The sequence below is a fragment of the Salmo salar genome, chromosome ssa14, assembly GCF_905237065.1.
Source record: "Salmo salar chromosome ssa14, Ssal_v3.1, whole genome shotgun sequence".
Taxonomy (NCBI): domain Eukaryota; kingdom Metazoa; phylum Chordata; class Actinopteri; order Salmoniformes; family Salmonidae; genus Salmo; species Salmo salar.
In genome coordinates, this window is record NC_059455.1 from 80,828,274 (window position 1) to 80,841,342 (window position 13,069).

Below are 13,069 nucleotides of genomic sequence, written 5' to 3' on the forward strand. Positions count from 1 at the left end.
AAAGCAAGTGAAGTAGATAATAAACAAAAGTGAAATAAACAATAAAAATAGCACATCGTTACAACACTGTATATAGACATAATGACATTTGAAATGTCTTTATTCTTTTGGAACTTCTGTGAGTGTAATGTTTACTGTTTATTTTTATTGTTTATTTCACTTTTGTTTATTATCTACTTCACTTGCTTTGGCAATGTTAACATATGTTTCCATGCCAATAACGCCCTTAAATTGAAATGTTTTTGTTGTTGAGAGAAGTCTTGTACTGTACTGAATAGTCATGTTCTGGAGAGGGTACAGACAGACAGACAGACAGACAGACAGACAGACAGACAGACAGACAGACAGACAGACAGACAGACAGACAGACAGACAGACAGACAGACAGACATTTGAAATGTCTTTATTCTTTTGGAACTTCTGTGAGTGTAATGTTTACTGTTTAATAGTTCAAGTACAAAAGGGAAAATATATTAAAAAAATTATGTGTTGTATTTACAATGGTGTTTGTTCTTCACTGGTTGCCCTTATCTTGTGACAACAGGTCACAAATCTTGCTGCTATGATGGCACACTGGTATTTCACCCAGTAGATATGAGTTTATCAAAATGTGGTTTGTTTTTTCATTATTTGTGGATCTGTGCAATCTGAGGGAAATATCTACTTCTAATATGGTCATACATTTGGCAGGAGGTTAGGAAGTGCAGCTCAATTCCCACCTAATTTTGTGGGCAATGTGCACATAGCCTGTCTTCTCTTGAGAGCCAGGTCTGCCTACTGAGGCCTTTCTCAATAGCAAGGCTATGCTCACTGAGTCTGTACATAGTCAAAACTTTCCTTAAGTTTGGGTCAGTCACAGTGGTCAGGTATTCTGCCACTGTGTACTCTCTATTTAGGGCCAGATAGCATTCTAGTGTAGTTTGCTCTGTTTTTTGTTAATTACTTGGCACATTGGAAATAAGTATATTTTTGTTTTGTCATGATTTGGTTGGGTCTAATTGTGTTGCTGTCCTGGGGCTCTGTGGGGTCTGTTTGTGTTTGTGACAGAGCTCCAGGACCAGCTTGCTTAGGGGACTCTTCTCCAGGTTCATATCTCTGTAGGTGATGGCTTTGTTATAGAAGGTTTGGGAATCGCTTCCTTTTAGGTGGCTGTAGAATTGAACTGCTATTTTCTGGATTTTGATAATTAGTGGGTAGCGGCCTAATTCTGCCCTGCATGCATTATTTGGGGTTTTACGTTGTACACAGGGGATATGTTTGCAGAAGTCTGTATGCAGAGTCTCAATCTGGTGTTTGTCCCATTTTATGAATTCTTGATTGGTGAACGGACCCCAGACCTCATAACCATAAAGGGCAATGGGTTCTATAACTGATTCAAGTATTTTTATACAGATCCTAATTGGTATGTCGAATTTTATGTTCCTTTTGATGGCATAGAAGGCCCTTCTTGCCTTGTCTCTCAGATTGTTCACAGCTTTGTGGAAGTTACCTGTGGCGCTGATGTTTAGGCCGAGGTATGTATCGTTTTTTGTGTGCTCTAGGGCAACAGTGTCAAGGTGGAGTTTGTATTTGTGGTCCTGGCAACTGGACCTTTTTTGGAACACCATTATTTTTGTCTTACTGAGATTTACTGTGATGGCCCAGGTCTGACAGAATCTGTGCAGAAGATCTAGGTGCTGCTGTTGGCCCTCCTTGGTTGGTGACAGAAGCACCAGATCATCAGCAAATAGCAAACAGTAGACATTTGACTTCAGATTGTAGTAGGGTGAGGCCGGGTGCTGCAGATTGTTCTAGTGCCCTCGCCATTTTGTTTATATATATGTTGAAGAGGGTGAGGCTTAAGCTGCTGCCCTGTCTCACCCCACGGCCCTGTGGAAAGAAATGTGTTTGTTTTTTGCCTCTCTCTGAGAGTAGTTTCTTCCTCTCTCTAGGTGCTATGTGTCTATGTCAGTGAAAACACCATCTCTCTCTCTGCCCTTCTACGTCTCCCCCTCTCCCTTTTCCTCTCTCTTAACTTTTTCCCTTTGTGTTTCTCTCCAGCGGGCCACTGTGGTATTCCAGAGACCATAGTGAATGGTCAGGTGATTGGGGAAAACTTTGGCTACAGGGAGACGGTGGTATACCAGTGCATCCCAGGCTTCCGCCTCATCGGCTCCTCGGTGCGGATCTGCCTGCAGGACCACAACTGGTCTGGACAGCTGCCTTCCTGCGTGTGTGAGTGTCCTTCTCTCGCTCTCTGTTTTTCTCTCTTTGTTTTTCTCTTTATCTCGCTGTCTCTATATCTGTTTGTTTCCCTATATGTATTTCACACTTTATATCTCTCTTCATCTCTCAAGTTCTCTCAATTTTGTCGCACACCAACCTCCTCTCAAATGCTTTGAGGAACTGCTTCAGAATATCTCCAGTCTCAGTACCCATCCCACCTTTCAATACTTTTTTATAAGTTTTCCAAGTAAGTCTTATAAGTAGTTGATTGCTGAAGTCTGGATCACTTTTGTGTGGTTAATGAGTTGACGAATAATACTGTTTTAGAGTGGTAAGGAAAATAGAGAGTTGAAGTTGAGTGTGGACCTGCGTCACTACACTAACGATTCGAGTGCCCCTTCTGAGAGCTCCCTCAGGTCACAAAGATCCCTGGCATTTAAAGCATTCTCATCGTTCTCTGGACTCAGACAGAAGGACACTTCTCTGTCTTCCCAGGCATTTTTAATTAAAGGTCCAATTGTCATGGGCGTCGTAAGGATTGGACCAAGGCGCAGCGGGTAAAGTGCTCATCTTCTTAATTTATTTAAAGAAAACACTTAAACTAAATAAAGAAATGACGAACCAGTTCCATAAGGCAACACAGGCTATACAGGAAAACAACCACCCACAAAACACAAGTGAAACAAACACAACTAAATATGGCCTCCAATTAGAGACAACGACAATCAGCTGCCTCTAATTGGAGGTCATTGACAAAAACCCAACATAGAAATAGAAAACTAGATATAAACATAGAAATAGATAACATAGAACCTAGACCCCCCAAAAAACACCGAAACACACAAAAGAAACACCCCCTGCCACGCCCTGACCAAACTACAATGACAAATAACCCCTTTTACTGGTCAGGACGTGACACCAATGTAGCCATTTTTATCTCAATATCAAATCATTTCTGGGTAACAATTAAGTATCTTACTGTGATTGTTTTAAATTAAAATGGTCAACAACAACAAAAAATTGCTTATTAGCGAAGAACAATTTCTCAAACAAGAATTGTACTAGGACTGTCTGGGAGTGATCTAAGTGGGGAGGGGAAACTGAAAACTGTCTGTTATTGTCAGAGATTTTAAACTCTCTTTCTTTTTGGTCTATTAACTAATTTACCACCTGGTGATTTTTAAATTTTTTATTTAACATTTATTTAACCAGGAAAAGCCCATTGAGACCCAGTCTCTTTTTCAAGGGAGACCTGGCCAAGAAGGCAGCAACAATCAATACATTACATAATTAAAACATACAACAATACAATACAACAACATGATCCAGCCTAAAAAAAGCATTTACACTCCTCCGTAACAGAGTCTCCCATCAATATTTAAAATTAATTCAGTGGCACTAACATATCTAGACGAAGCATGGATTGTAGATTATTCCATGCGTCTGGTGCACAAGAAGAGAAGGCAGTCTTGCCTAATACTGTGAATGTCCTGGGTACTTTAAGTTGCAACCACCTAGCAGACCGGGTATGGTACCTGCTGGGGTTGAAGGAGACCAGACTACAGCGGTAAAGAGAGAGTTTACCCAAAAGGGCTTTGTAGATGAACACATACAAATGTATCTTTCTGCGCATATAAAGTGAGGTCCAACCTACCATTTGGTACAAGGTGCAATGGTGGGTGAGTGACTTGGCATTTGTAATAAAGCTCAAGGATGCATGATAAACAGAGTCCAGTCTCTGTAAGACGGAGGAGGTTGCATGCATGTACAACAAGTTACCATAATCAATTACAGAGAGAAAAGTGGCCTGAACAAGCTTCTTTCTAGCCATAAGCGGGAAGCAAGCCTTATTACGAAAATAAAACCCAGTTTTAAGATCATTTAGAGTTCCATGGTCAACCTGATTATGCCTCTCACAAATGACTCTCATCAACAAAGACAGTTATTTATTTTGTTGTGTTTTATAGCTAATCAACACCGAATTATGTAGATTTCATAGAAGATATTTGTCATATAGGGTTGGTGGATGAACCGCATGTCATAGTTACAGTATATACCAATAGATTAAATCATATAGTTTTTAAAAAGTATTATTATTTATTTATTTTGAACATGTACCCATTTTTCTCCCCAATTTCGCGATATCCAATTCGTAGTTACAGTCTTGTCCCATCGCTGCAACTCCCCTACGGACTTGGGAGAGGCGAAGGTCGAGAGCCATGCATCCCCCGAAACACGACCCTGCCACACTGCTCGCTTAACCCAGAAGCCAGCCACACCAATGTGTCGGAGGAAACACCGTCCAACTGGCGACCGAGGTCATGTTGCAGGCGCCCGGCCCGCCACAAGGAGTTGCTAGAGCACGATGGGACAAGGAAATCCCGGCCAGCCCAACCCTCCCCTAACCAAGACGGTGCTGGGCCAATTGTGCGCCGCCTCATGGGTCTCCCGGTCACGGCCGGCTGTGACACAGCCTGGGAGCTTTAAAAACAATATGTTTCTATATTCTGTTATCAAGCCATATTGTCAAATACAATATGTTTCCTATAGGCTGTAAGCAAAGCATGTATGGTCCGATAACATTGTCTCTCTCTCTCTCTCTCTCCGGCAGTAACCGTGGTGATGATGAACAGTGTTTTTATGAAGACAATATGCTGCGTAAAGCTAGCAGCACTTTAAACAGAAATAGCTACTGGAGACATAAGAGTGTCAGGGCCATTTTCCTACTGAAATGGTAGTGGCCTTACCTCCTCAACTGGCTATCACAAAGACTAGGCCTCTGGCTCACTGATGAACCATGCATCTAGGCCAACACTTCTTCATGGAAAATATGATAATATTCATTCCCTTGGGTGGGTTCTGTGTGTGTGTGTGTGTGTGTGTGTGTGTGTGTGTGTGTGTGTGTGTGTGTGTGTGTGTGTGTGTGTGTGTGTGTGTGTGTGTGTGTGTGTGTGTGTGCGTAAGCATGCACATAATATCTGTAGATGTGAGGTTGAGCTCAGTTATTTTAACGTGCAATGATGAGGTTTTAAATTCCGGTTATAGACGGTGCTCAAATGAAGGGGAAATTGCTTCTGTGCAAAGAGAAACAAATTACATTTCTAATTATGTAAATGTGCTGCGGTTGTTTTCCGCGAGAGAGAGGTGAGAAGGAGACAGAAGTGAGGAATCACTTTTTACAGACACTGAGACCTCCTCAGGTTATCCCTCATTGGCTTTGTTGTCCATGGGCTAGCCCATCTTTAGCCCAGTGGGCTGGTCTGAATTGTTTTGTTTTTTTGCGAAGAATGATCATTATTTGGCTAATAATGAAGGCCTCAAGGAAAACATTTTTTTAGTGTGTTAGAAATGCCGGGCCGACATCTGGTCCCTGTCAGTCCGTGAGATAATCTTCTAGACCTCAGTACAGACAGAGACAGATGTGGATCTCACCTTATTTCCTGCTGCTTCAAGTTACATTTTAACATCTATGACATACACGAGACAGAGACGTTATATCCTACTTACCATGTGTTGCCTACAACGTTAAAACAGTGAAAAATATTAACGCATAAACAATTATTTTCACTGACAAATCACATCAATAAAAGTAAATGCAACATTGTTAATCCGGGTTCATAAAAAAGCATGTATTGTCTGGGCTGTGAGTTCAGACTGAGGTGACTGTACTCTGCCAGCCTGGCTGACAGAGGAAAGACCGGAAAGGATTACTGTTCTCCAGTCCCCAAAATAGTAGAGAGAAGGTGGAAGTAATCTGCCGTGTCTACTAACTGCCTGTGTGCTCCTACACACGTCAAAACATGCCTTGAGTAAGCACAGTGGGGCTGGAGGTTTTCCTGATGTCACACACAGATTGACACACAGACGCCACACACACACCCCTGCTGTTACACACACACTTTCAATATCAGCAGCTTACTAGGGCACACACTTGGAGTTAGGGCCTTCACACTCCAACACTCACACACTGACTTCCAGACCAACACGTGATCACTCACCCATAGACTCAGCCCCCTAACAAGCTCCCAGTCTTACTCTCTGGGCTTTAGACTCCCCCCCTCTCTCTCTCTCAATTCAATTTCAATTTAAGGGCTTTATTGGCATGGGAAACATATGTTAACATTGCCAAAGCAAGTGAAGTAGATAATAAACAAAAGTGAAATAAACAATAAAAATTCAAAGTAAACATTACACTCAGAAGTTCCTAAAGAATAAAGACATTTCAAATGTCATATTATGTCTATATACAGTGTTGTAACGATGTGCAAATAGTTAAAGTACAAAAGGGAAAATAAACAAACATAAATATGGGTTGTATTTACAATGGTGTTTGTTCTTCACTGGTTGCCCTTTTCACGTGGCAACAGGCCACAAATCTTTCTGCTGTGATGGCACACTGTGGTATTTCACCCAGTAGATATGGGAGTTTATCAAAATTGGGTTTGTTTTTGAATTCTTTGTGGATCTGTGTAATCTGAGGGAAATGTGTGTCTCCAAAATGGTCATACATTTGGCAGGTGGTTAGAAAGTGCAGCTCAGGCCTCCCGACTGGCGCAGTGGTCTAAGGCACTGCATCGCAGTGCTAGCTGTTCCACTAGAGATCCTGGTTCGAGTCCAGACTCTGTTGCAGCCGGCTGCGACCAGGATATCCATGGGGTGGTGCACAATTAGCCCAGCATTGTCTGGTTTAAGGAAGGGTTTGGCCTGCAGGAATATTTTGTCCCATTGTGCACTAGCGACTCCTGTGGCGAGCCGGGCACAATGCACACTGACACGGTCTCCAGGTGTACAATGTTTCCTCTGACACATTGGTGCGGCTGGCTTCCGTTTTAAGAGGGTGTTGAGTCAAGAAGCAGTGCGGCATGGCTGGGTTGTGTTTTGGAGGACGCACAGCTCTCGACCTTCGCCTCTCCCGAGTCCGTACGGGAGTTGCAGCGATGGGACAAGACTAACTACCAATTGGATACCACGAAATTGGGGAGAAAAAGGAAGTGCAGCTCAGTTTCCAACCACTTTTTGTGGGCAGTGTGCACATAGCCTGTCTTCTCTTGAGAGCCAGGTCTGACTACGGCGGCCTTTCTCAATAGCAAGGCTATGCTTCCTGAGTCTGTACATAGTCTAAGCTTTCCTTACGTTTGGGTCAGTCACAGTGGTCAGGTATTCTGCCACTGTGTACTCTCTGTTTAGGGCAAAATAACATTCTAGTTTGCTCAGTTTTTTGGTAATTTCTTTCCAATGTGTCAAGTAATTATTTTTTGTTTTCTCTTGATTGGTTGGGTCTAATTGTGTTGCTGTCCTGGGGCTCTGTGGGGTCTGTTTGTGAACAGAGCCCCAGGACCAGCTTTCTTAGGGACTCTTCTCCAGGTTCATCTCTCTGTAGGTGATGGCTTTGTTATGGAAGGTTTGGGAAGGGTTTCCTTTTAGGTGGTTGTAGAATTGAACCGCTCTTTTCTGGATTTTGATAATTAGTGGGTACCGGCCTAATTCTGCTCTGCATGCATTATTTGGTGTTTTACGTTCTACATGGAGGATATTTTTGCAGAAGTCTGTATGCAGAGTCTCAATCTGGTGTTTGTTAGTTCTTGGTTGGTGAACAGACCCCAGACCTCATAACCATAAAGGGCAGTAGGTTCTATAACTGATTCAGGTATTTTTAGCCAGATCTGTCACAAACTTCGTCGTCTGACGATAAGGAGAAATCACTGTCAGACCAATACGCAGCGAGTTGCGTGTTCCATATCATTTTATTAAGTTTGATGCACACGGAAAAACAATAAACTAGAACGACAGGAGACAGTTTCACAGGCTATAACTATACGTAGCAGTGCGAAAAAACAACTCCCCCGGTTCCGGGTCACAGGCAGACCCTCCCGGTTCCGGGTCGCAGGCAGACTCCCTCGGTTCCGGACTGGACACTGTTGCCGGATACTCTGGACTGCACACTGGTGCCGGATACTCTGGACTGCACACTGGTGCCGGATACTCTGGACTGCACACTGTTGCCGGATACACTGGACTGCACACTGTTGCCAGATACTCTGGACTGCACACTGTTGCCGGATACTCTGGACTGCACACTGTTGCCGAACTCTCGAGGCTGGGCTGATGCACTGGAAGCCTGATGCGTGGGGCTGGTAGAGGAGGTACCAGGCTGAAGACACGCACCCTAGGGCTAGTGCGGGAAGCAGGAACCGGCCGAGAGGAACTACTATTATGCACTATAAGCCTAATGCGTGGTGCTGGAACTGCCAGTTTTAAACCACGCACCCCATGGCTAGTGCAAGGAGCGGGAACAGGCTGAAAAGGACTAGGCTGACCCATGGGAAGCTTGATCCGTGGTGCTGGTACTGGTCGTGCCAGACTGGAGGTACTCACTTCCGGGTCAGCACGAGAGGCGGGAACCGGAAAGACTGGGCCATGGAGGCGCACAGGTGGCCTTGACCGCATCTCCTGCACAACCCGTCCTGGCTGGATGGAACTAGCAGCCCTGCACGAGCGGGGTGCTGGTACAGGGCGAACTGGGCTGTGCAGGGGCTTGATGGTTACCGTGCGTAGAGCGGGCGTGGGGTAGCCTGGTCCGAGGAGGCGTACCGGCGACCAGACGTGCTGCGCAGGCATCCTCCTACCAGGCTGGATGCCCACTCTAGCACGGCATCTACGAGGGGCTGGAATAGCGCGCACCGGCCTGTGCGTGCGTATGGGCGAGATAGTGCGCACCTGTGTGCAGTTGTAAACCGTTGTCTGGCTTTTTTATTGCTGAGTGGCCTTTCAGGTTATGTCGATATAGGACTCGTTTCACTGTGGCTATAGATACTTTTGTACCTGTTTCCTCCAGCATCTTCACAAGGTCCTTTGCTGTTGTTCTGGGATTGATTTGCACCATTCGCACCAAAGTACGTTCATCTCTAGGAGACAGAACGCGTCTCCTTCCTGAGCAGTATGACAGCTGCATCGTCCCATGGTGTTTATACTTGCGTACTATTGTTTGTACAGATGAACGTGGCACCTTCAGGCATTTGGAAATTGCTCCCAAGGATGAACCAGACTAGTGGAGGTCTACAATTTTTTTTCTGAGGTCTTGGCTGATTTCTTTTGATTTTCCCATGATGTCAAGCAAAGAGGCACTGAGTTTGAAGGTAGGCCTTGAAATACATCCACAGGTACACTTCCAATTGAACCAAAGGATGTCAATTAGCCTATCAGAAGCTTCTAAAGCAATGACAGAATTCTCTGGAATTTTCCAAGCTGTTTAAAGGCACAGTCAACTTAGTGTATGTAAACTTTTGACCCACTGGAATTGTGATACAGTGAATTATAAGTGAAATAACAATTGTAGAAAAAATCACTTGTGTCATGCACAAAGTAGATGTCCTAACCGACTTGCCAAAACTATAGTTTGTTAACAAGACATTTTGTGGAGTGGTTAAAAACGTGTTTTAATGACTCCAACCGAAGTGTATGTAAACTTCCGACTTCAACTGTATATGTTGAAGAGGGTTTGGCTTAAGCTGCATCCTTGTCTCACCCCACGGCCCTGTGGAAAGAAATGTGTATTTTTTGCCAATTTTATCCGCACACTTGTTGTTCAAATACATGGATTTTATAATGTCTCTCGCTATCCCTCTATCCCTCTGCCTCTCTCTCTCGCTGTTTCTCTGTCCCTCTGTGTATCTCTGTCCCTCCCTCTTGTCTCTCTCTCTGGCTCAGTCTCTGGTCTATTATCTCATTTCATAAATCCCAGTCTCCAACACACTGATAAAGTCCCACAGTCAGGCCCCTCTTACAGTATCCCACCTAGGCTAATGGCCCATAGCCCCATTTATAGGCCCATAACCACTAGTTTCTCCCCTTCCAGGACCCATGCCTCCAAGACAGGCAGAGAAAGGCCTCCCGATGCCTCCCAGAGCTAGAGAGAGGATCACTATGAGCACTCTACCATCACTTCTGCATCGCTCGGCAAATGCCTGCAATTGAGCACAGCTAATGTGGTTTGGGCCATTGGCATGAAAATGGCCGCCATCCATTGGATTAGCCATTCAGATGAGCTGCCAGACGGCCAATGAGTTTAGACCAGAGGGATCTGATGGGGAATGACACTATTTAGGGCAATGGTCCAGGATGGGGCAATAAAACAGCTCTTTACCGTTTGTCCTCCTGAATATCAGCTTCAGAGGTAACTGAGACCATAGAAATAGAATGAGACACTCAAAATGTCCACCAGTCTACCCATGATGGCGTCATTGACTTGAATGGGGAGGCCTGTTCTATTCATTCTAGTTCTGTGATTGAGACATCCTGGCTGAACACGTGATAGTCTAGCCCCTAGCCTATTGATAACCGAGCCACACAGCTCTATTGCAGATCTTATTGGAAGCCTACTGTTATGTCCAGTCTATTGCACAGTAAGTGAATGTGAGCTGAGGCTGCGTTCAAGCTCCACTGGTTTCTTTTTGGTTTCAATTCCCTGTTCAAGTTCTGACTATGCTATTTCTATGGTCTCAAACTCAATAGGTGTATTTTTGCAGTGAACAAATGAGCACCCAGTGGATTATTACCTGGTGGATTATAAATCAAAAGTGGCCTTACCTGTTATCCATTACTTATGAATCACTATGTAATGTCAATGTTACCCTTTTATACAGTACATTCGATACAGTAAGAATCACTATGTAATGTCAATGTTACCCTTTTATACAGTACATTAGATACAGTAGGAATCAATATGTAATGTCAATGTTACCCTTTTATACAGTACATTAGATACAGTAAGAATCACTATGTAATGTCAATGTTACCCTTTTATACAGTACATTAGATACAGTAAGAATCAATATGTAATGTCAATGTTACCCTTTTATACAGTACATTAGATACAGTAGGAATCAATATGGAATGTCAATGTTACCCTTTTTACAGTACATTAGATACAGTAGGAATCAATATGGAATTTCAATTTCAATGTCAATTCTCTCTCTCTTTTTCTCTGTCTCTCTCTCTTTCTGTTTTTCTCTATCTTACTCTCCCTCTGCCTCCTCTCCTTCTCTCTCTCCTTCTTTCAATTCAATTCAATTCATTTCAATGTAAGAGCTACATTGGCATGGGAACCATATGTTTACATTGCCAAGCAAATGAAATAGATAATAAACAAAAGTGAAATAAACAAAAAAAATGTTTTACAATAAACATTACACTCACAAAAGTTCCAAAAGAATAAAGACATTTCAAATGTCATATCATGTGCAAATAGTTAAAGTACAAAGGGGAAAATAAATACAGTCGGAAGTTTACATACACCTTAGCCAAATACGTTTAAAATCAGTTTTCCACAATTCCTGACATGTAATCCTAGGAAACATTCCCTGCGTTAGGTCAGTTAGGATCACCACTTTATTTTAAGAATGTGAAATGGCAGAATAATAGCAGAGAAAATTATTTATTTCAGATTTTATTTCTTTCATCACATTCCCAGTGGGTCAGAAGTTTACATACACTCAATTAGTATTTGGTATCATTGCCTTTAAATAGTTTATCTTGGGTCAAACGTTTCGGGTAGCCTTCCACAAGCTTCCCACAATAGTCATTTTTGTAGGCCTCCTTGCTCGCACACACTTCTTCAGTTCTGCCCACAAATGTTCTATAGGTTTGAGGTCAGGGCTTTGTGATGGCCACTCCAATACCTTGACTTTGTTGTCCTTATGCCATTTTGCCACAACTTTGGAAGTGTGCTTGGGGTCATTGTCCATTTGGAAGACCCATTTGCGAACAAGCTTTAACTCCTGACTGATGTCTTGAGATGTTGCTTCAATATATCCACATAATTTTCCTACCTTATGATGCCATCTATTTTGTGAAGTGCACCAGTCCCTCCTGCAACAAAGCACAACATGATGCTGCCACCCCCGTGCTTCACGGTTGGGATGGTGTTCTTCCGCTTGCAAGCCTCCCCCTTTTTCCTCCAAACATAACGATGGTCATTATGGCCAAACAGTTCTATTTTCTCCAAAAAGTACGATCTTTGTCCCCATGTGCAGTTGCAAACCGTAGTTTGGCTTTTTTATTGCGGTTTTGGAGCAGTGGCTTCTTCCTTGTTGAGCAGCCTTCAGGTTATGTCGATATAGGACTCGTTTCACTGTGGATATAGATACTTTTGTACCTGTTTCCTCCAGCATCTTCACAAGGTCCTTTGCTGTTGTTCTGGGATTGATTTGCACTTTTCACACAAGTACGTTCCTCTCTAGGAGACAGAACGCATCTCCTTCCTGAGCGGTATGACGGCTGCGTGGTCCCATGGTGTTTATACTTGCGTACTATTGTTTGTACAGATGAACGTGGCACCTTCAGGCATTTGGAAATTGCTCCCAAGGATGAATCAGACTTGTGTAGGTCTACAAAAAAGAAATTTGCGGTCTTGGCTGATTTCTTTTGATTTTCCCATTATGTCAAGCAAAGAGGCACTGAGTTTGAAGGTAGGCCTTGAAATTTCAGCCACAGGTACACCTACAATTGAATCAAGTGATGTCAATTAGCCTATCAGAAGCTTCTAAAGGCAAGACATCATTTTCTGGAATTTTCCAAGCTGTTTAAAGGCACATTCAACTTAGTGTATGTAAACTTCTGACCAACTGGAATTGTGATACAGTGAATTATAAGTGAAATAATCTGTCTGTAAACAATTGTTGGAAAAATGACTTCTGTCATGCACAAAGTAGATGTCCTAACCGAAGCGCCAAAACTATAGTTTGTTAACAAGAAATTTGTGGAGTGGTTGAAAAATGAGTTTTAATGACTCCAACCTAAGTGAATGTAAACTTCCAACTTCAACTGTGAACATAAATATGGATTGTATTTACAAAGGTGTTTGTTT

General features: G+C 43.1%; 1 protein-coding gene across 1 annotated transcript in view; it reads left to right on the forward strand.

The window, feature by feature from the left end:
• LOC106570400 (CUB and sushi domain-containing protein 3-like) overlaps positions 1–13,069 on the forward strand; it is a 725,317-nt gene that overhangs the window by 614,869 nt on the left and 97,379 nt on the right. Inside the window, 1 exon segment of the mRNA XM_014142665.2 lies at positions 2,041–2,214. Within this exon segment, the coding sequence (XP_013998140.1) occupies positions 2,041–2,214 (174 nt within the window).